At 35.8% G+C, this 23,975-nt stretch overlaps 1 protein-coding gene across 1 annotated transcript in view; it reads left to right on the forward strand.

Annotated features, from left to right (window-relative positions):
- The window catches only part of LOC111194592 (zinc finger MYM-type protein 1-like), a 41,005-nt gene extending 17,427 nt beyond the window's left edge, over positions 1 to 23,578 (forward strand). Inside the window, exons 2-4 of the mRNA XM_049465206.1 lie at positions 21,334 to 22,333; positions 22,445 to 22,550; positions 22,986 to 23,578. Coding sequence (XP_049321163.1) covers positions 21,334 to 22,333; positions 22,445 to 22,550; positions 22,986 to 23,513 — 1,634 coding nt within the window. The 3' untranslated portion in view covers positions 23,514 to 23,578. The remainder of the gene's footprint in view (positions 1 to 21,333; positions 22,334 to 22,444; positions 22,551 to 22,985) is intronic.
- Positions 23,579 to 23,975: the final 397 nt, after the last annotated feature.

Genomic DNA, 23,975 nt, shown 5'->3' on the forward strand with positions numbered 1-23,975 from the left:
GTAGCATCACAGCGCTACTATAGTGATGAGGGGAAAGAAAGAGTGCCATCTACCTACCTCTATCTATCTATGCTGCTGAAAGAATTCTGCATGGAGAAATGGGAAGCATCTAACTGATTTGAAGTGCTGTTGTATTTAAGTTTTTTATAACATGAACTAAAACTCTTAAGTTTTAAAGAAAAAAAAACAGTAATGATTAAGTTTTCTTCTGTGTTGTATCTGATTGTGTCTTCCTGAAAGAAAACAAGCTTGGGGTTGTTCTGGACAAAAAAAAAATAATGCAGAGATACCAACTTCCCCAGTTTGCGGTCTGAGATTGACAGAAGAGAACAGAATTATATACTGGTGAACGGTGGTGTACGCAACCTCAGCTGAAAGAATTCTGCATGGAGGAGTGGGAAAATAAAGATTCTACCAATCAATCTGCTAAAATAATTCCAAAATTGTTGTACCCAGAAGGAAGTATTAGAATGCAATGCTATCCACAAAGAAGTTAAAGGTTACCAGGAATAATAAGTGACTGGATCTTATAAATATAATGTAGGGTTATTGTGTAAGGTAGTGTCTGTAATGAAATCTGGAATCATAAGAAATTGATGAAATGCTGAGAAATACTTTGCTTGCAGTGGATGCTACCAACCAATGCAATAGAATGAGTAAATATGCAGTGATAATTTACATTACTTATATAAATCATTTATTTAGGTAGGGTAAAGACTACTAGCAAACTACTAGCACACACCCTGCTCTGATACATGTGAAGTCAGACTCCGCCTCTTTTCGAGCTGCTGCTGATGCTTTAGCATTGCCGAGTAGCATCACAGCGCTAACGCTCGGAGGAAAGCAGCGCAGCGACTCTGTTCTGATACAGCAGCTCACAGACGCAGCCTTGTGCTGATCCACATCACCCTAGGAGTGAAGAGGGGAAAGAAAGAGCGCCATCTACTGTACCCACCCAGAGAGAGCAAGGTCAATCGTGCTCTCTCGGGGCTCCGGCAGCTGAAATTGATGAAACGCTGAGAAATAGTTTGCTTGCAGTGGATGCTACCAACCAATGCAATAGAAAGAGTAAATACAGTATGCAGTGATCATTTTTATTACTTATATAAATAATTTATTTATTTAGTTTATTTAGCATTGGAATATAACTGTCATATTACACTACTACTACTGCTATATCTTCTGTATAATTAAAACTAAAAGTCATTACTGTGGCTTATTATTATTATTGTACAGACCATTGCTTGTAGATGTGCTCACGTAATTTTTTGAAACGTATCCGCGTTCGCTGACGTTTAGTGGCTTGACTGGAATTTAATTTCCAAGCCATTCAGCTCTCCTCAACCCCCTTCAGACGGTGAGCTCCCCTGAGATTGTGGGCCGCTAACGTGATTAGCGCTAGCGGTGTAATTGCATGAGTTTGTTTTGTCCGCCGTGGCTGGATTGCTTTTGAACTTTCTATTGACACAATGGACAGATTAGGAACGGCATCATATTTAATTTACAAGGTAGGATTTTCTGCAATTAGAATCGCATGGCATCCAATTACGGAGCTTTTTCTCCCCTATTATTTATTACATTAACTCGCTATGTTGTGCAACTGTGCAAATGAAGAAGTAATTTCAGCATGTCTGTTAGTTTGGGAATGCTTTGCTACCGTAGGGCCTGGTAGGCTCTGCATCATAGATCCACTACGATTTTTTCACTGAACTGTATGAAGCTACAGCATCACACAACTGAAAGAATTCTGCATGGAGGAGTGGGAAAAACCTTCCGCCAGTCAATGTCAGAGACTTGTAGATGGTTATAGGGAATGTCTGACTGATTATATAGGAGTGGCATCGCATTTAAGCCCCAAATGACAAAATTTTAGGGAAAAAAATTGTTCTACCAGTCGATCAGTTATAGGGAAAACCTTTCTACCAATCAATCTCAGATCTGTTCTGCTGAAAGAATTCTGCATGGAGGAGTGGGAAAAACTTTCTTCCAGTTAATGTCAGACCCTGGTAGATGCTCATAGAAAAGATCTAACTGATTTGAAGGTGTATTGTATTTATATTTTTTATAACATATAATAAGTGTTAAGTTTTGAAAAAAGGACAGTTATCTCAAATGTGTTTTTTTTATTGTATGTGCTTGTGTCTATCTATCTATCTATCTATTGTAGTATATTGAGCTGTGATGTCATGTAGATGCATGAAATAAGTCTTCGCTGATACTGTTCTTTGTATATAAGAACATTTATTACAGAAAAAAGAATAATTAGTACAAAGATAACAGCATCATTAACAAGCAAACCGGTTTGCTTGGAGAGAGTTCTTTTCCCAAATCTGATCTGTAGCTCTCTGGCTTGAATTGCTGAAGTCCAGTCTTTTACGTTTGAAAACTCCTATACTCCTATAGCGCACATACATAGGTTAGTCTGACTCAATGTATGGGAGGGAAAAGCAGTACTCCCCCATACTAGCCTTTTCTTGAAAAAACAAATGTGTTTAAGTTAGCGCTTAACTCCATCTGTTCCCTGCGGTCCAGAGGCCATTCACGTCACTATCTATCTATCTATCTATCTATCTATCTATCTATCTATCTATCTATCTATCTATCTATCTATCTATCTATCTATCTATCTATCTATCTATCTATCTATCTATCTATCTATTTTGCTGAAAGAATTCTGCATGTAGGAGTGGGGAAAAAAAAAAACTTTCTTCCGGTCGACCTCAGACTCTTTCTTTCTGTCTCTCTGTTTTTTTTTTTATCTATGAGGCTGAAAGAATTCTGCATGGAGGAATGGAAAAACAAAAACGTTCTAATAGTTAATCGGTTTTAGGAAACATCTAAATGATTGTTTTTGCTTGTGTCTTCCTGAAAGAAAATGGGGTTGAGGGTTTTTTCTGGCCAAAAAAAGAAAATGCGGAGATACTGGCTGCCCCAATTCTAGCCTCAATTCTCGGCTAGAATAAAAAAAGGAAGAGGCTGAGGTGGGCGCCGGCGTAACGACTTGATCCCAACCAAACTACATCTATCTATCTATCTATCTATCTATCTATCTATCTATCTATCTATCTATCTATCTATCTATCTATCTATCTATCTATCTATAAAACCTTTCTTCCAGTTGATGTCAGACTCAGGAAAGTGGAAAAAAAATCTATCTATTCTGCTGAAAGAATTCTGCATGGAGGAGTGGGAAAAACTTTTTTCCAGTTTACCTCTGACTCTTTCTATCTGTCTGTTTATTTTTATCAATCTATATAGCTGAAAGAATTCTGCATGGAGGAGTGGTAAAAAAAAAAAAAAAAACTTTCTTCCAGTTGATGTCAGACTCTGGTAGAAGGTTATAGGAAACATTTAACTGATTTGGAATGGTGTGTATTTACATTTTTTATAGCATAAACTAAAAGTGGAAAAAAAAATCTATCTATTCTGCTGAAAGAATTCTGCATGGAGGAGTGGGAAAAACTTTTTTTCCAGTTTACCTCTGACTCTTTCTATCTGTCTGTTTATTTTTTAACAATCTATATAGCTGAAAGAATTCTGCATGGAGGAGTGGGAAAAACTTTTTTTCCAGTTTACCTCTGACTCTTTCTATCTGTCTGTTTATTTTTTAACAATCTATATAGCTAAAATAATTCTGCATGGAGGAGTGAGAAAATTTTCTACCACTTGATGTCAGACACTTGTAGATGGTCATAGGAAGCATCTAACTGATTTAAAGGGCTGTTGTATCTAAGGTATTTATTACATAAACTAAAAGTGTTAAGTTTCAAAGAAAGAACCGAAATCTCTGAGTTTTTTTTTCTGTTTTTCAGCTGGAAAAAATAGGGTTGTGTCTTTTCTGGGCCAAACATAAAAAAAGTCTATCTATCTGTCTGTCTATGCTGCTGAAAGAATTCTGCATGAAGGAATGGGAAATAAAAACTTTCTACCAGTTGATCGGTTTTAGGAAACATATATCTGATTTAAAGGAAGCAGAGTAATGTCTGAGTTTTTCTTCTGTATTGTCTCTTGCTTGTGTCTTCCTGAAAGAAAACGGGGTTGAGGGGGTTTTTCTGGCCAAAAATAAAAATGCGGAGATACCGGCTGCCCCAATTTGCGGCCTGTGATTGACAGAACAGAACATATTTACATAGTGATGACCGGCGGCGTACGCAACCTCGGCTAGAATAAAAAAAGAAGAGGCCGGCTCGATCCCAACCAAACCCAGCAGGCCAGAAATAGCCGAGCGAGAGACCGGGGGCGAGCGAGAGGGATAGCGCGCGCGAGAGAGAGAGAGAGAGAGAGAGATAGCGCGAGAGGGGCTGTGTGCCATATTAATATCTGATGTTCTGTGAACGCTAACCAAGCCGGGCGCTGTGTTGTCTGATGGTGCCGGCGTGGCAGAGAGATTGATGGCTTTGACTGGAGTCCTGGATTCCAGGCCGCGCTGCCTATTCCCCTCTGACAGTGTTCTATAAACTGCTTCCTCCCGTAAATCTGGTGGCTCCCACTCCATCTGTCTCTGTCAGGGGACCCAGACAGCCTCTCTCTCTCTCTCTCTCTCTTTCTCTGTTGTTGTTCTCTCTCGCGCTCTCTCGCTCTGAACACTTCTCCCAATCTCCAGACGCTCTCTGTAGTCAATACTCCACACTCTCTGCTCCGCCACCAGCCCTGCAGTTCACAACTCTGAGATCCGCGGCTCAGAAAGAAGCGGGAAAATCAATGCCCTGAATAATATAAATAATATAAAACCACAGTCAGATCCATCTCTCTATCTGGATATAAGAACTGATGGACATGAGATTAGAGAAGATACTGAACAATACATACCAGATAAAGATATGGATCAATTCACAGTGAATACTGAATAGTTTATAGTAGACATTGATTAAATAATGGAAGATGCAAAAAAAAAAAAAAAGTTCAAAGTTCATACAGAATCCATCATAGATGATACTGAATAATTCATAGTGGATAGTAAATAATTCATAGTAGATACGGAATAATTCATATTGGATATTGAATAAATAATGGAGATTCTTAATACTTTAAAGTTGATACAGAATTGTCCACAGTAGATACTGAATGATTCATAGTAAATAATGAATAATTTATATTAGACAATGAATAATTCATAGTGGATACTGACTTAATAATGTAAGATGCTGAAAAGTTCAAAGTAATACAGAATCCATCATTGATGATACTGAAAAATTCATAGTAGATATGGAATAATTCTGATTGGATACTGAATAAACAATGGAAGAGGCTCAATAGTTCATACAGAATTGTCCACTGATGATACTGAATAATTCATAATAGATACTCAAGAAATTATGCCTGATACTGAATAATTCATAGTGGATACTGAATAATACAGAGTAGATTAGAATTATTTCACAGTGGATACTGAATAATTTATATTAGATACTGAATAATTCATAGTGGATACTGAATAATACAGAGTAGATTAGAATTAATTCACAGTGGATACTGAATAATTTATATTAGATACTGAATAATTCATAGTGGATACTGAATAATACATAGTAGATTAGAATTCATTCACAGTGGATACTAAATAATTAATATTAGATATTGAATAATTCATAGTGAATACTGACTAAATAATGGAAGATGCTGAAACTTTCAAAGTTGATACAGAGTTGATTATAGGTGCTACTGAATAATTCATAGTGGATAGTACATAATTCATAGTAGATATGGAATAATTCATATTGGATATTGAATAAATAATGCAAGAGGCTCAATTGTTCAAAGTTGATACTGAATTGTTTACAGATGATAATGAATAATACATAATGGACACTCAACAGACCATACTTGATAGTTAATAATTGTTAGAAGACACTTAATAATACATAGTAGATTAGGATTTATTCACAGTGGATACTGAATAGTTTATAGTAGACACTGAATAATTCACAGTGGATACTGACTTAATAGTCAAAGATGCTGAATAGTTCAAAGTTAATACAGAATTCATCTTATATTATACTGAATAATTCATAGTGGATACTGAGTAAATGATGGACGATGCTGAATAGTTCAAAGTTGATACAGAATCCATCATAGATGATACTGAATAATTTATAGTGAATAGTAAATAATTCATAGTAGATATGGAATAATTCTAATTAGATATTGAATAAATAATGGAAGACTATCAATAGTTCGAAAGTTGATACAGAATTGCCCATAGATTATACTAAATAATTCATAATAGATACTCAAGAAATTATGCTTGATACTAAATAATAATACATAGTGGATACTGAATAATTCATAGTGGATACTGAATAAATAATGGAAGATGCTCAATAGTTCATACTCAATACTGAATATTTCCTAGAAGAAATAGTGCATAGTAGATTAGATTTTCTGGATCTAATTCATAGTGGATACTGACTAAATAATGGAAGATACTGAATAATTCAAAGTTAATACAGAATCCATCATAGATGATACTGAAAAATTCATAGTGGATAGTGAATAATTCATAGTGGATAGTGAATAATTCATATTGGATATTGAATAAATAATGCAAGAGGCTCAATAGTTCATAAGTTGATACAGAATTGTTCACTGGTAATACTGAATAATTCATAATAGAAACTCAAGAAATTATGATTGATACTAAAAAATCCATAGTGGATACTGAATAATTTACATTAGATGCTGAATAATTCATAGTGGATACTGACTAAATAATGGAAGTTCAAAAAAGTTCAAAGTCCAAATGTTAATACAGAATCCATCATAGATGCTACTGAATAATTCATAGTGGGTAGTAAATAATTCAAATTAGATATGGAATAATTCATATTGGATATTGAATAAATAATGGAAGACTCTCAATAGTTCAAAGTTCATACAGAATTGTCCACAGATGATACTGAACAATTCACAATAGATACTCAACTAAGCTTCATACTGCATGATTTATAGTGAATAGTGAATCATTTATAGTAGATACAGAATAATACATAGTGGATAGTGAATAATACACAGTAGATTAGAAGTCATTTACAGTGGATACTGAATAATTCATAGTAGATACTGAATAATGTATAGTGCATAATGACTAAATAATGGGAGATGCTCAATTGTTCAAAGTTGATACAGAATTAATCATAGATGATTATTAATAATTCATAGTGGATATTGAACAAATCATACTTCATACTGAATAGATCACAGTGCCTACTGATTAGTTTATAGTCGATAATGAATAATTCATAGTTCTGACTAAATAATGGAATGTGACTGTCTGATATAATTACTGTGTTATAAGACCTGAAAGAGGATCTGAAAATAAAAATGAAGAAAAAACACACCAAAACCTAAAGCTTAGAGTTCAAAGGGTTAATAACTGAATAATGGGTTTATGGCTTATGGGTTCAAAAGGTGAGTTGAGTTGGGAGATTGGGTGTATGGGTATAAAGTGTGGGGAGGAATCCTGCGAGAAGAATCGCTGGTTCCTCAGGGATTGGGAATAGAGGAGCTGCTGAACCGCCACAGGAAACCCTCCATCTGCGATCAGAGCGACGGGTGCAGAGCGACAGGATGCAGAGCGACGGGTGCAGAGCGACAGGGTGTCGCCGGCTCGGCAGCTGGTCGGGTGAGGAACGTCAGCGAGTGAGGTGAGCCCGGAGATGGGGGTCGGTGAACTAGTTTCCCTCACCAGAGACCAGGCTTTTTTTGGGGAGAAGGTTCTCCTGGGTTCTCCGCCGAGACCCTGCAGTGGAGAACCCAATTAACCTTTTACAATATCTTTCCAAATTGCGACACGTTCCCCGAAGACCCGCCTGTTCAATTAGAAAATGACATATCGCCGCTACAGCCTGGCTCAGGTGAAGCACGCTCTCCAATGCCTGAACAGGATCACGGGATAAATGATGATCTCCTCTATTTCTCTATTTACTGTAGAATTCAGACTGATGGAAGCAGATCTGAAGTGCTTTAAACGTTATTATCAGTCCTAATGCTAATAAGGATTAAGACTGCAATTAGAGGCAGGCTCGTGTTGCAGCGTGTCAAGCACTGTGTTGGATGTTAATTGGCAAAAAATATGTATACAGTACATCTTAAACGCAGATCTGTCATTAGCAGATACTTCTCACCACACAGGAGAAACAGCTGTCCAGTCAAAGTTTAGAGATGAAAAATTAGAATAAAACTTCTACGATGAAGGAAAGCAAAGATAAAAGTTACCAGGAACAATAAATTATTAACTGTATAGACAGGGGTGGGCAATTAATTTTTTAAATATATATATACATATATACAGTCATATGAAAAAGTTTGGGCACCCCTATTAATCTTAATCATTTTTAGTTGTAAATATTTGGGTGTTTGTAACAGCCATTTCAGTTTGATATATCTAATAACTGATGGACAAAGTAATATTTCAGGATTGAAATGAGGTTTATTGTACAGAACAGAAAATGTACAATATGCATTAAACCAAAATTTGACCGGTGCAAAAGTATGGGCACCCTTATCATTTTATTGATTTGTATACTCCTAACTACTTTTTACTGACTTACTGAAGCACAAAATTGGTTTGGTAACCTCATTGAGCTTTGAACTTCATAGCCAGGTGTATCTAATCATGAGAAAAGGTATTTAAGGTGGCCAATTGCAAGTTGTTCTCCTATTTGAATCTCCTCTGAAGAGTGGCATCATGGGCTCATCAAAACAACTCTCAAATGATCTAAAAACAAAGATTGTTCAACATAGTTCAGGGGAAGGATAGAAAAGTTGTCTCAGAGATTTAACCTGTCAGTTTCCACTGTGAGGAACATAGTAAGGAAATGGAAGACCACAGGGACAGTTCTTGTTAAGCCCAGAAGTGGCAGGCCAAGAAAAATATCAGAAATGCAGAGAAGAAGAATGGTGAGAACAGTCAAGGACAATCCACAGACCACCTCCAAAGAGCTGCAGCATCATCTTGCTGCAGATGGTGTCACTGTGCATCGGTCAACAATACAGCGCAAGAAGCCATTATTAGATATTAGATTATTAGATTTATTATTAGAAATGGCTGTTGCAAACACCCAAATATTTAGAACTAAAATGATTAAGATTAATAGAATATATAATACAATATAATGTATAATACAATATAATGTAGTGGATTATATAATTATGTAAGAAACATGTGATGGTTCAGTTTAGAAACTGTAAACATTTTACATTGTTTAAACTATAAAACAACACCACAACCTGACATAAAACAGCACATTTATCAAAGACCAGCATCACCTTAACTTAATAAAGAACAGTAAATGAAACATTACAGCAATGCAATGCAAATGTAACTCGCAATAAATGCATTTGTATGTTTCTTCTACCTCAGTTTTTTTTTTTTGTGTTTTAACTGAGAGAAATCTAGCCTGTTTTGTGCGTGAACAAGTGTACTATGAACAACTGAATATAGTTTGGCATCCCATTACTTTAAAATGATACAGTTACATCACTGGAAATGTATGTCTTCAATATATGAGAGAAATCTTGAAGAATTTTTTGGTGTAATATAATAATAACCCAGTGATTTTATAGGACCTCAAACTCTTGTCTTATTTTTCAGTATTATTACTGGAAACATACATATTAAATACAGTGAACAATGTTACACAATGTTCAGCAGTTATCATTTGATAACCATTTGATTTGCTTATTATATAGAACAAACGTTTCTAAAATGTTACAATGATCTACAGATAGGTAGTTGTGTTTCTGGTGTATATTGGTTGATTAGATCTGGATAGATTTTGTTTATTTAGCTGTAAAACTCGTTTCTGCATGCGAGAAAAAGTATGCAAACTCTTTGGAATTACTTAGGTGTCTGCAGAAATCGGTCATTAAATGTGTTCTGATCTTCATCTACATCACAACAATAGACAAACACAGTCTGCTTAAACTAATAGGCTCTATGCATCAGCAGCAGTGACGTATTTCCACTTTGGTTTATACCGGCACTCTTACTTCCTGTTTGCATTTTTAGCAGCGAGTACTACAGGATCTGTGGAGTTTATAGCGAACGCAAATGCAATATTATATCGGAAGGTAGCGTGGGCTCCTACATGGGGATCTGCCCTATTTTACCGCGATTCCGAAAGCAGCGTGAGATGCATGCTTTATGATGAATTTCACCAGCTCAGCGCCAAGATTTAAATACATGGCGGACGGAGCCGGCACTGCGGGGAGTTTCTCTACAAATGTAAGTAATTTTCTCCTGTATTAACACTCACCGCTGCGTGTGTTTATCAGGTTAGTATATTTTAGACGGTTTTAAGTTGTTTTCCATCGTTGTTTTTGCCTGTACTTTATTTAATGTAAGACCTGACCGGCGGAAGCTACCGTTAGCTTATTGCGCTAATTTACCGGGTAAGCTAACACGGTTCTAGCCGACTTACAGAGTACCAAACGCGGCTGCAGCGCTGGAGAAACCCCGCTAGGAAACTAAGATAACCCGGCCCTCCAGTATAAAACGTTTAACTGTTTTAAGTCACTGTTACGTATAATTAAGTGATTTAATGTGTAAATAGTTTAACTGTTAGACTGAGTTACTGTGGATTACAGTGTAACTGGGTGATATAATGTGTAAATAGTGTAAAAATGTGTAAAATTATGCGCTGTTAGCTCTGTTACTAATTCAGATTATTTTGTCCACAGGGATGAACGCGGGCCGGGAAAGATGAACTCCGGTCAGACCGTCTAGAGGCAGCGTTAGCTCCCTTTATGAAGGTTTTTTTTCTTTGAATTTAATAAAGTTTTCTCTCTTAACATTATGATTTTGCTTGTTGTGTTTTTAGTGTCATTATGCTTATTTTAGTATCACATCTCAACTAGTGGGTATGGGTAAATTTCACAATTATTTGCAAATAAAGAAGTTTATAAAACATGTTATGTTTCTTACTTATGCAACTAAAAGGTAAAACTGTGCGAAACGTAGCTTAGTTTGATAATTTAACGTTGATGGCTTATATAAAATATTTATTATATTGTGGTTACATTACTCATGCATTTCTAAAAAAAAGGTAATCAAAAATAAATTAAACATATCAAATCAAATCAAATTTATTTGTATAGCGCTTTTTACAACAGGTGTTGGCACAAAGCAGCTTTACAGAAACATGATTACAGGACAAAGAATCAGGCAAAACATTACACATAGAAAATACAGAATACAGAACCCCCAGTGAGCGCGGAGGCAAGGAAAAACTCCCTCAGAGCTGCAGGAGGAGGAAGAAACCTTGGGAGGACCAAGACTCACATTAAAGGGGGGACCATCCTACCACTGGTCAAACGGCTTTTAAATAGAAATTTAAAAAGTCTTTTATACATCTATATAGGTTTTATGTACTCAGGAGTGTAATAGCGCCTCTAATGGCTTGGATGTAATCTGTAGTGGAGAGTAAGATGGTCGATGAGCAGCTGATCTGTGGTGGTGGTGGAGAAGAGCTGACTTCAGAAACTTCCATCAGTCTGGCCGGACAGGAGACGCGAGAGCCTGAGGGTCCAACATCAGTATCGGGTCAGACAGGTGGGCAGTCAGTAACTCGGAGGAAGGCAGAGAGATGGAATTAGTTTTGACTGGATTTATGCAAAACTGAGAATATTAAAACATTATCAGAGTGTGGCAAATGACTCCGTTTTATTATATAAATAAAACTGACCATACTTGGAGTATGAAGTGAGGGAAAGTGTTTAATTAAAGTAAATCATGAATATTTAAGTTTATCTGTAATATTTGGGTGAGTAAAGAGAAATATCTGCCGTTGCTTTGAGATGTATCCTGAGGTAAGTGGTTAATAACTTTAGTTATTAGTAAACAGAGCTCACGAGCACAGGGCGCTAGACGTGATGCAGTATGCTGACTCCAGAGCGTGTCCCATACACGCTGCCTCATAAGATCCTTTATGGGTGAAAATGCTGCAGAACGAGAGATCTGCCTTTGAAGGCATGCCTATCTATGCATAATAACTGGTTGATCCTCTTTTGGCAGCAAAAATCTCAACCAGTCGTTTCCTGTAGCTGCAGATCAGACCTGAACAACAGTCAGGAGGAATTCTGGATCATTCCTCTTCACTAAACTTCAGTTTCAGTTCAGATATAATATTATGGGATATCTGGTGTGAATTACTCTCTTGAGGTCATGATGCCACAGCATCTCAATTGGGTTGAGGAGGTCAGGACTCTCCAGAAGGAGTATTTATTTATTTTCTTCTGTTGAAGTCGTTCGGTTGTTCATTTACTTCTATGTTTTGGGTCGTTGTTCTGTTGCATCATCCATCCTCTGTTGAGCTTCAGTTGGAGGACAGATGGTCTTAAGTTTTCCTGCTAAATGTCTTGGTAAACTTGGGAATTATTTTTTCCATTGGCGATGGCAATCCGTCCAGACCCTGAGGCAGCAAAGCAGCCCCAAACCATGATGCTCCCTCCACCATGTTTCACAGTTGGGATGAGGTTTTGATGGTGATGGTGGGCTGTGCCTTTTTTTTCTCCACACATAGCGCCATGTGTTTTCCTTCCAAACAACTCAATTTTGGTTTCATCTGTCCACAGTATATTTAGCTAGTAGTGCTGTAGTGGAACATCCAGGTGCTCTTTTTTTTTTTTTGCAAACTTCAAATGTGCAGCAGTGTTTTTTTTTTTTTTTTAGGACAGCAGTGGCTTCCTCCTTTCCTCCGTGGTGTCCTCCCATGAACTCTCTCATTCTTGTTTAATGTTTTCCTTACTGTAGATTTAAGTAAGTCTGTAAGTCTTCAGCTGACACTCAAGGATTCTTCCTCACCTCATTGATCATTCTGTGTTAATGGCTGTGCTCTTGCAGTCATCTTTACAGGACTTTACCACGCCTAGGGAGAGTAGTAACAGTACTGAACTTTCTCCTTTTGTAGACCATCTGTCTTGTAGACCGTGGACACGTGAACATCAAGACTTTTAGAGGTACTTTTTACTTTTGTAACCCTTTCCAGCTTCATGCTGGAAGTCAACAATTCTTGAACGTAGGTCTTCTGAGAGCTTGATCTTTTGTGTGAGGCATGATTCACTTCAAGCAATGCTGCTACTTAAGAACAGCAAACTCAACCAACACAACCAATCTCATCACATCCTAGCGCTTAAAAAAATCATTAACCTAGGGGTTCACATACTTTTTCCCCCCTCACTGTGAATGTTAACATGTTGTGTTAAAAAAAAAACATGCAAAAATATATATATTTTTTTGTGCTATCAGTTTAAGCAGACTGTGTTTGTCTACTGTTGTGATGTAGATGAAGATCAGAACAAATGTAATGAATAAATTACGCAGAAATCCAAGTATAATCCCAAAAAGTTCACATACTTTTTTCTTGCAACTGTATATTATATATGAGTTTCACATTCTGAAATGTTGTAATGTGAATATTGTTCATTTATACAACAGTTAGTTCCGACCTCAGAATCTGATTGGTTGAGAAGTGTTCTAGCCGTGCTGATATATGTGATAACATCACGGCCTTCGCACACTAAACTTGTATCACTCCGCCGACGTGTTGCAGAGTAACGGTGTATTTATACGCACAGGACACCCGCAGCAGCGTTAGCTTAGCACAGGCTAGTGCTCAGCCGCTGCACGCTCGCCCACATCCCGCAGCGCTGGCTCGTCTTTCGTGAAAAAAGGGAAAGAAAATCGCTCGGCTAATGCCGTCTGACAGCCAGAAAGCTAACCAGCCAGGCTAGGCTAAGCTAAGCTAAGCTAATTCTGAGCTGAAGCAAGCTACGCTAACCTAACTAACCACAGTCCAGCCGGCTAGCTAAAACCAACACCACCCAGCAAAACAAGCAGAAATGCTAAAAAAATGCGCAGCTTTCACCTGAAGACGACTCCACGGAGCAGGAGAGGAGAGTATTAGCGTTATTTCACGCTCCTAAAGTACCATCTTCACTTATTCACAATCTTACTTTCAAGCTAACTTTCGTGGTGTTAGTCTGTATGAACCATACACTGTTTTGTAGTTAAGTTTCAGTTCTGTTACAGTTGTGGTGGAACTACTTTTTGGCGGAAGGCACCGTCCACATTAAAGCATATTCAAACTGAATTTGAATTTATTTAGTTCTTTGATTTATTTTCTTTATTCATTTTGTAAAAAAAACAAAAAAGCTGTTGTATAAATCATGAATAACATCACGGTTGTGATCATCTACGACCGACTCACAGCCGTGATGTTATTCGTGATAACACACTCCCTCTCGTGTTCTATTGCTTAAAAGTAATACAGCTCATACTGTATATTGGGAACTTATCATCTGAATCTTAATCTAAACTTAACCTAAAGTTACCTTTAAGTTAATTTAAGCTTAAAAGTTAAACGCAGGCTCTGTAGTTACTCTGTAGACTCAGCTGTAAGTAAAGCACATATATGCAGTGGATATATATTGCAGACTGTTGCATTGCATTGCATTGCGTTGCAGTGTTTGTATTTTTATTAAAGGTGTTTGCACAGATCTACACACAGCTGCAGACCTGCCTGTGCTGATATTATAAAAAAACACACACACAGGCACAAACAGAAATCCCTCTTCGAATTCCACCCGACTGATCTTATTCTTACTTTTACATCTCATACATATGCATGAGGTGATTTCGCCCAAGGTGTTAGTCAGCACTGACTCACAGCGCTCTGTTTCTACCAGAACCAGAAGATGAAGCTCCCTCTCCTCCCGACTCTCTCAAAGAATAACTCTCACATCTACTGCTGAACGAGGCTTTTCCTTTTTCCTTACTGACTGACGTGATAGATCTGTATCTGTCCCAGAATGCACTCCTTCTGTTTATCATGATACGTGACAATCAACATTATATTTCACTTTTATTTAAGTGCAGACAAAAATCTATTATATCTGTTAACTTGCGATTTATGACACTAGTGAAAAAAAGTAGATTATATAGATTATATATATATATATATATATACAAAGCATTATTATACTATAGTGCACTAAAGTGTTCTAAAGTGTAGCCACATTCTTATTAATCAATATATTTAAAGAGTGATACAATAGAACAACTTTTATAGTATATATGTGTATATATATATATATATATATATATATATATATATATATATATATATATATACATATATACGTATATATATATATTTAAAGTGCACTTAAAGCAGTATTAAATGCCGCTATATATTTTTTTATCAACACAATATATAATTTAAAGCCTATTGCTAAAGTAAATACATTGTCTTTACTTCACTTAAAGTACAATGTATCCTGTAAATTACTACATTGGTAACATTTTTTTTTAAACATTTTTTTAAATATATACTGTATATATTTAAATATATTTTATATATATATATATATATATATATATATATATATATATATATATGTATGTAGCATTAAGGTGTACACAATATGTGCATCAATACACAAAGTAGTACATTTACAACTGAATACTTCAAGTGTATTAAAATAATGTAAAAAAATATATATATAAACTTAAATCTACTTAAGTTTACAGAAGTTGTATGAAAAAAAACACGTAAAAGAGCAATTTATTTTCAGTTGAGTTTAAATATAGCTTAATTACAATTAAAATATACTTTAGTTGCCAATATATTTATACGTTCTAATATAGTACATATAGTATGTATTTTTTAAGTGCATTTTTATTTTTTTATTTTAATTTCCATGTTAAGTACACTTTTAAAAAATATGTAATACACTTTTCTTTTACAAGGGTACATTTTATGGAGAACATTTTAAAATATATATATAAAAAAGAAGGAATTTAATGATAGTCCAAACATTTGACTTTTTTGACTATATAAAAGTTCCTTTTTATTTTAGCAGAACTATGTAATGTTAATAATGATTTAAAGAATACTAAAAGTGCATTTTCAATTGATCATACTTTATGAAAATACACATTAAATATACATCTCTGTATTTATAAAATATATATTTTTGCAATATTACATTAAACTTTTGTTGATAGAAAACTTTCTCTTTTTAAGTATATTTGAAAAAAAAATAGATTTAATACAATTTTCTTTTACAAGGCTACATTTTATGGAGAATATTTAAATATATATATAAAAAAGAAGGAATTTTATGACTATATAAAAGTTTATTTTTATTTTAGCAGAACCACTTTTAGTTAATATTTTTTCTTCAAATATTCCAGTTCTTTTGTAAAGCTGTTTTAATCTCAGTTTTTTGACAGTGCTTTGTTTGTTCCATTACAGTGACAAAAATATGGAAACTGTAGGAAACCAGAAAAAAAAAGAAAATGAATACTTTTTCAATTGAATATACTTTATGAAAATACACATTAAATATACATCTCTGTATTTATAAAAAAATATTTTTTTTGCAATATTACATTAAATGTTGTGTTGATAGAAAACCTTTCCTTTTTAAGTATACTTTTAAAAAATATAATTAATACACTTTTCTTTTAAAAGGGTGAAATTTTGACAAAATTTTGAACATTTTGAAATATATATATATATATATATATATATATATATATATATATATATATATATATATATAAAAGAAGAAATTGTATGACTATATAAAAGTATATTTTTATTTTAGCAGAACCACTTTTAGTTAATATTGTTTCTTCAAATATTCCGGTTCTTTTGTAAAGCTGTTTTAATCTCAAGTTTTTTGACAGTGCTTTGTTTGTTCCATTACAGTGACAAAATATATGGAAACTGCAGGAAACCAGAAAAAAAAGAAAAGAAAAGAAAAGAAAAGAAAAAGCCTGTTTTCACTCCTGCTCATGTTTGATCAAGCTCCTAACAGCTGTGTTCCTCCATAAGTAAGAGCAAATCACCCGGCAAGCCGCTAACTGCCACTGTGATCCCACTGCTTTACCCCGCAAAAACCCCCTTCCATCAGCCCCGGTACCACTGTACCATCAGCGCCACGCCAACACCTGCCCATTTACAGAGCAGGTAATATCACACACTGCTTAAATCACACTGTTTTATTCCTGTGAGAGCAAAGAGCCTGCTGAATATCCTCTACACAATATACAATACAGTACAATATACTGTACTGTATGTAGTACTGTATGTACCTGGAGTTGGAGTTGTAGATCATATTATAGTCAAATATATGTTCATAGAATACTGTAAGATTACATAAATCAGTGCTTATTCATTCATTATTTTAAATAAGTTCACTAAAGCCCGAGTAGACTGATAAATCAATGTGCTGATTAGTTATATAGTGGTTAAAAATTCATGAATATTTTAAATATTACACAATTTATTTAAAAATATATCGTAAAAAACGCTGTATTAGAAGCAGTAGCATTAGCATTACAAAAAACGATAGCTTACTAAATAGTTTTTCAAGATACTGTATACTGTACTGTCTGCTCTGGACCCAAAAACAAAGACTCTGCTGCTGATCAGATGAGGCTACAGCATTCTCTCTCCCCAAACTTCTGATTGCTCACACCTCCTCTATCTTGTATAAATACCACCCTGTTTCTGTTGTTCCCTTGCCAGATATTGAATTTAGTTTTCTACCTTTTCTATTAAGCGTTTTTTTTTTTTGTTTATTTGCTTTTGTTATCGACCTGTTTTAGTGTTTTTTGACTACCCTTTACCTTGTGGATTCCCTGTGTATTACCCTTTTGCCTGCTTACTCTGGTATGATTTTTATTCTTGCTGTATTCCTGTTATTAACCATGCCTGTCCCTCGTAACTCATGTACTAACTTAACCACCTGATTACTAAACCTTGTATAAACTAGTTACATATGTCTACCTCTCGTCTGGCCCGCGTGACAACATAAACTCTCCTTTTGAGACGTCTTTTTGCATTTTTCAGATTATTAAACAAATTTATTATCAGACAAAAACTGAGTAAATATAAAAAGCACTTTTTAAATGATGACTTTTAGGGGTGTAACGAGACACTAATATCACGAGACGAGAGGAGACACGATATTGGGTTCACGAGAACGAGACCAGACAAGATTTAAATATAAATTTTTAAAATGAAAAATGGCTTGAAAACTAGAGTTTTATTTGACAATCATATAACGCAAACTTAACAGACTGGTTTCTCTCACACATTGATTCTATAAGAAATAGAAATAAGAATAAAAAATTAACATAAAACTTATATAGTGCAAACCACAACCAGTCTTATTAAGACTAGGGTTTGTATTTTTTCTCCTAAATCTCTTGTAATTTAACTCTGCATAACCATAACCACTCATATTAAGACTATGCTTGAAGTGAAACAGAGACAGAACATGTTTTTTTTTTTTTTTTTAATGTAAAAATAATATTTATTAAACACAACCTAAGAACAGCCACACATTTGTTTCCATTTAATATATGTAAAATTAGAAACAGATGCAGCACATCAGCTGCAGATGATTAGGACATGGTTAGGGTTAGAGATGTTTTGGAGGAGCCTGTCTTATTTAAAGACAAACCCTAAAGCATATTTTTTCCCATTAATAGCTGAAATGTGTTCCTTTAAAGTAATAAAATATACCAGTCCTACTTAAAAATTGTATAAACATAATCTAACCTTAAAAATACGCTTTTACTGTGGTAATTTCCACCTCTGCAGCGCCCTGTAAGGTTCAACTGTGTTATAGGCCAGGAAAATGTGTCTGTGTTCTTTGGTATATATATGCAAATCAATCAATCAATCAATAGTACGACCCCCCTGCTGACATTCAACCATTTGGGTCTCACCGCTATCAGAGGCACACTGCTGCTGCTGCAGCTCAGCCAATCAGCTCTCCTTCCTGCCCTGCCTCTCAACCCATACATCACCCACTGCCCCTCCGAAACTACCCCTCCTGTCAGCAAAAATCAGGGAGTTTAGTGCCCTTTTAAGTCTCAGACATTGACATGCCTGCTGAAGCTCTCTGAGGTCTTCAGAAAGAAGGTTGAGAATGTATATAAATCTAGGAATAAATTAAAAACGTCTCACACTCTCGAAAATAATTAACAAGTGAAACAATTTCCAATGTGGTCAGGTCAGGCTGTATGAAGCTGGCGTCCCAGCTGGTCCCCAACATTTTTGATTGGCAGGCAATAAATCTACTACAGCATAAAGACAAAGAAAGTGTTGCAAAGGGGTGAAGACATTCCTGGGAATCCCATGATGTGCATAAGACAGTGAGAACTATGTGCAATATATTTGTTTCCATGTTTAGTTCACTTACATCACCTAAAATGCATAGTTTGGGTGAAGCTGGGATATTGCAATTAAACCAGGTAGATAAGTCTTCACATATCATCTGCCAGAATCTCTGAACAGGCATGCAAAACCATATAGCATGTATATAATTCTCAATATGATTGCCCGAACAGTTAGTGCATATATTTGTTTCTCTAAGGCCCATTTGGAACATTCTACGCCCTGTATAATGTGTTCTATGGGGAATTTTGTATTGTATGAGTTGTAAATTTGGACTTTTCGTCATTTTGAAATTGTTTAAACATATCTGTGTCCAAAAGTTCTTATCTGGGTTCATGGAGAGATCTCGATCCCATTTTGTAATTGGGAGGGATATTGAATCATTAATTTTGGATAATAACTTATATATTTTTGATAACAATTTAGGAGTATAGAGATTCATGAACTCTTTTATCAATACTGGGATTTCTAATGTTAGATTATTTAAATTAAATCTTGCTTGTATAATGGACTTTAATTGTAGATACTCCAGAAATGTGCTACTGCTAATTTCGTATTTTGAAATAAGATCTTCAAATGACATAAAGGTCCCCTCCTGTATAACATGTTCTAAATTCTTAATTCCTTTCTCTTGCCATTGTGAAAAATTAATAACTGTTTTTTCTGACATATATCTGGGTTGTTCCAAATGGGTGTCCTTTTACATGGTATTAGTGAAGACTTAGCTATCTTTAAAAATTCCCACCAAGCTGTCAGAGTGGTGTTTATGTTTAGGCTTTTAAAGCAGCTATAGTGTTTAATACTGGAGCTAATGAAAGGTAAGTCAGAGATTTTCACTTTTCCACTGAGTGTTTGTTCTAGGTCCAGCCAAGGGCTGCCTAAAGGGTTTGTTTTAATCCAACTTGTAACATATTGCAATCTATTGGCTAAAAAATAGAGATAGAAGTTTGGTAGTTCTAGACCACCATGGCATTTTAGCTTCTGTAAAGTCTTCAGACTTATTCTCGATGTTTTATTTTTCCATAAAAATTTTGAAATGTTTGAGTCTAATGACTTAAACCAAGCAGCAGGAGGTTTATTAGGGATTAATGAAAACAAATAATTGATTTTAGGTAGAATCAGCATTTTTACAGTAGCAACTCTCCCAATAAGAGATATAGGTAGAGAACAGTGGCGGCTGGCCAATAGGGGGCGCTGGGGCGCCGCCCCCTTAAAAATGTTTAGATATTAAAATGAAATAATTATGAACTGCAAAATAGTTATAAATGTGTTTATTCATACTGTGTGTCTAATGGACATGTTAGATTTTATTAAAAAAATAAATATATCATTGCATTTAATTGCTCACATTGTGCACACTTCCTATGTGCAGGGCGCCGGTCTAATAAGAGTGTATGTAGGCACGTCAACTTTTGGCAAGCAGGTGATCTGAGGCTGATTTTTAATTGGTTATTTTAGGTTTTCCACAGGGCGCAGCGCTCTGCGTCCCGGACACACCCATTCTAATGCGTAGTGTGTCAGCATTGGCTTATTTTTTTAAAACATCGTGTGATTGGATAATTCCCAAATCAACTCATTAGTTCAGCTGCGGTTCGTTATCTCGATTCACGTTAAACAACATTTGCAGGCTGGAGCAGCATCATGAGAGAAAATTCGGTTTTGTCTTTACAAAAAAATGCTTTTACAAAGCGTTCACTTGAAGAAAAAAAGAGGATAAAGGAGCTTGGACCGGATCGTCCCAATTTACATATTCAGCAACAGGCAAGTGATCGAGGACGATCCTACACCCGGGCTTTTTCCAGCTCTTCCTACGACAAGCGGAGTTGGCTAGCTGGATGTGATGTAAGCAATGCCTTTTACTGCTTTCCGTGTTTGCTATTTAAAAGTTCTGGCACGGAGGAATTGTGGACAACTACTGGAGTAAGAGACTTAAAACATCTTTCAGAAAAATGCAAACGGCACGAAAACAGCCGCAGCCACTTAGACAATGCTATGAAGCTAAGTTTTTTGGGGAAACTTAGCATTGCTCAACAACTAGATGAAGGCTACAGGATTGCTGTTAGAAGGCACAATGAAGAGGTGACAAAAAATCGGCACATTCTCTCTAGAATAATAGATTGTGTTAAATTTTGTGGAGCATTTGAACTGGCCTTGCGTGGCCATGATGAAAGTAAAAGCTCGGATAATCCCGGCATCTTTCGTGGGTTGGTGGATTTTGTTGCTTCTCTTGATGGAGTGCTAAAAGAACACCTTGAGAATGCTACTGTGTTTAAGGGAACTTCGAAAACCGTGCAGAATGAACTGCTGGACTGTATGTTTTCTGTTTTGAGGGAGCATATTATCAAAGAAGCACAGAGCAGTGATTTTCTTTCAATCCAGGCAGATGAGACAGTGGATATTGCCACGCAGTGCCAACTTGTGCTTGTACTACGTTATATCGATGCCAAAAACACTGTTCAGGAAAGGTTTTTTGAATTTGTCCCTCTGCAGTCGGCTACAGCTGATTCCATTGCTACAGCCCTAAAAGAACGTCTTTCAACTATTCTTCCTGAGGATCAAAAGGCTAAGCTCATCTGCCAGGCATATGATGGAGCCAGCGTGATGCGAGGTGCCACTGCAGGTGTTCAGAAGAAGATACAAGATGTGTACCCAAATGCCCACTACATCCACTGCTATGCACATCAGCTGAATCTAATAATGCAACAGGCTACTTCTCACATAACCAAAGTAAGAATATTTTTTTCTAACCTTAATGGATTTACCAGCTTTTTTTCCAGATCATCCAAGCGCACAAGTGTTCTTGATAAAGTTGTGGCCCACAGACTACCAGCATCCAGTAACATCAGATGGAACTTTCACAGCCGTGTCATCAATACTGTGTTTGATCACAGAGAGGACCTTATCCGCTGTTTTGAATGCATACAAGACTCTGGTGACTTTGACCCCATTACCGTCAGAGAGGCTGGAGCATTTGCCATGCTCCTGGAGGATCAGGATTTTAAGTTCTTTCTGCAACTTTTCCACCATATCATGCCTCATGTGGACCTCCTCTATGCCAAACTCCAGAAGAAGGTCATAGATTCAGTCTGTATCCAGAAGAGCATCCAGCAGTTCCAAGAGGACATTCAAAAGATCAGGTAATAGTTGAAATAGTTTATTCTTTTTGTTCTTTCTCTTCTTATTTTTTTCTTCTTTCTCTTCTTATTTTTCTTCATTGTTATAATAGTTTAAGTCTTTCTCTTTGGCAGAAATTCTCTTCACTCTATGGTTGGACAAAGCAGTGTAGGTAGCAGTCAGCCAGTAAAGAGGCGTCGGACACTCAGTGTAGAAGACCACGAAAGGATTGCTGCAGAAGTGAGTTGTTGTGGAAAATCACTGTTATGCTGGTTTATAGTAGTGGTATTTAGTCTAGTAGGAAGGTGTGCTTTATAGTTAGAATTAAATTTGTTTATGTGTTGTTATGCATGAGTGATTAGGGTATGTTGATGTAATATCTGTCAAAGATATTTTATTATATAAGTTGTACTGCAATGTATGGGTAATGAAGGGAAAAAACTAATTCTTACAACATTTGGATTTTGTATAATTGTGTCCCCCAAAAATGCTGTAAACATTTCATAACACAGTCTTAAAAAATGGCAGTAAAGTTGATTAAAATCAAAAGTTAGTTTATTAATAAAATGTGTTCGTTCTTTGTATGACTTGTACATTAACATTTCGTGTTTAGAATGAAAAGTATGATTTTGTATAATCACTTTATAATCTTCATGTTTATCCTTCTCTCTCAAGGTCTGTGATATCATACTGGGACACACCAGGGAGCGCTTTTCCTTCACGAACCACCTTGTTAGTGCCACACTCCTGCAGGGGGACAGGTTTGAACAATACAACACAGCATTTCCTGAAGATGCACTGAGCAACACTTTAAAAGCCTATCCAGTGCTTAATGGAGGTAAGCTGAAGACAGAGCTTAGTCTCATCTACAGCAAGGAAGAGTTCAAAGCATGTTGTGGTGCTGTGGGCCTACTCCAGCTGTTTATGGAAAATAACCTAGAAGAAGTCTTTTCAGAAACTGTCACACTCCTGAAGATACTCATCACCACACCCATGACCACAGCAGAAGCTGAAAGGTGCTTTTCGACTCTGAAAAGAATTAAGACTTTTCTGAGAAACTCAATGACTCAGGACAGGCTGAATGCATTGGCCATGTTGTCAATGGAGAAAACACTGGTCACAGAGATGACTGATTTTAATAAGAATGTAATTGAGAAATTTGCAGGCCAGAAGGAAAGAAGGGCAAAATTCATGTTCAAATAGTGCTATTTTTTAAGATCCGTTTTATGTTTTTTTTTTTTTTTTTTTTTTTTTTTTTTTTTTTTTTTACATTGGTTTGTTTGCGCCCCCCTCAGTTTTTTTAGCACCAGCCGCCACTGGTAGAGAATTCCATCGTGTGAGATCGTCCTCTATTGTTTTTAGTAGAGGAATATGATTCAATCGTATCAGGTCTGATAGCTTGGGGGAAAAATGCATACCTAAATATTTAATGTTGCCTGACTGTAGTGAAGTAGTGCTCTGAAATGTACAATTCAGAGGTAGAACTGTTGATTTACTCCAGTTAATGGAATAATCTGATACAGATGAGAACTTATCTATGAGTGTGATTGTCTTTAGCAGAGAAGTTTGTGAGTCCCTAAGGAAAAGTAATACATCATCAGCATAAAGGCTTATCTTATGGTCTGTATTTTCTGTTTGAATTCCTTTAATATCTATACTTTGTCG

The sequence above is a fragment of the Astyanax mexicanus genome, chromosome 1 (genome assembly GCF_023375975.1).
Source record: "Astyanax mexicanus isolate ESR-SI-001 chromosome 1, AstMex3_surface, whole genome shotgun sequence".
Classification (NCBI taxonomy): domain Eukaryota; kingdom Metazoa; phylum Chordata; class Actinopteri; order Characiformes; family Acestrorhamphidae; genus Astyanax; species Astyanax mexicanus.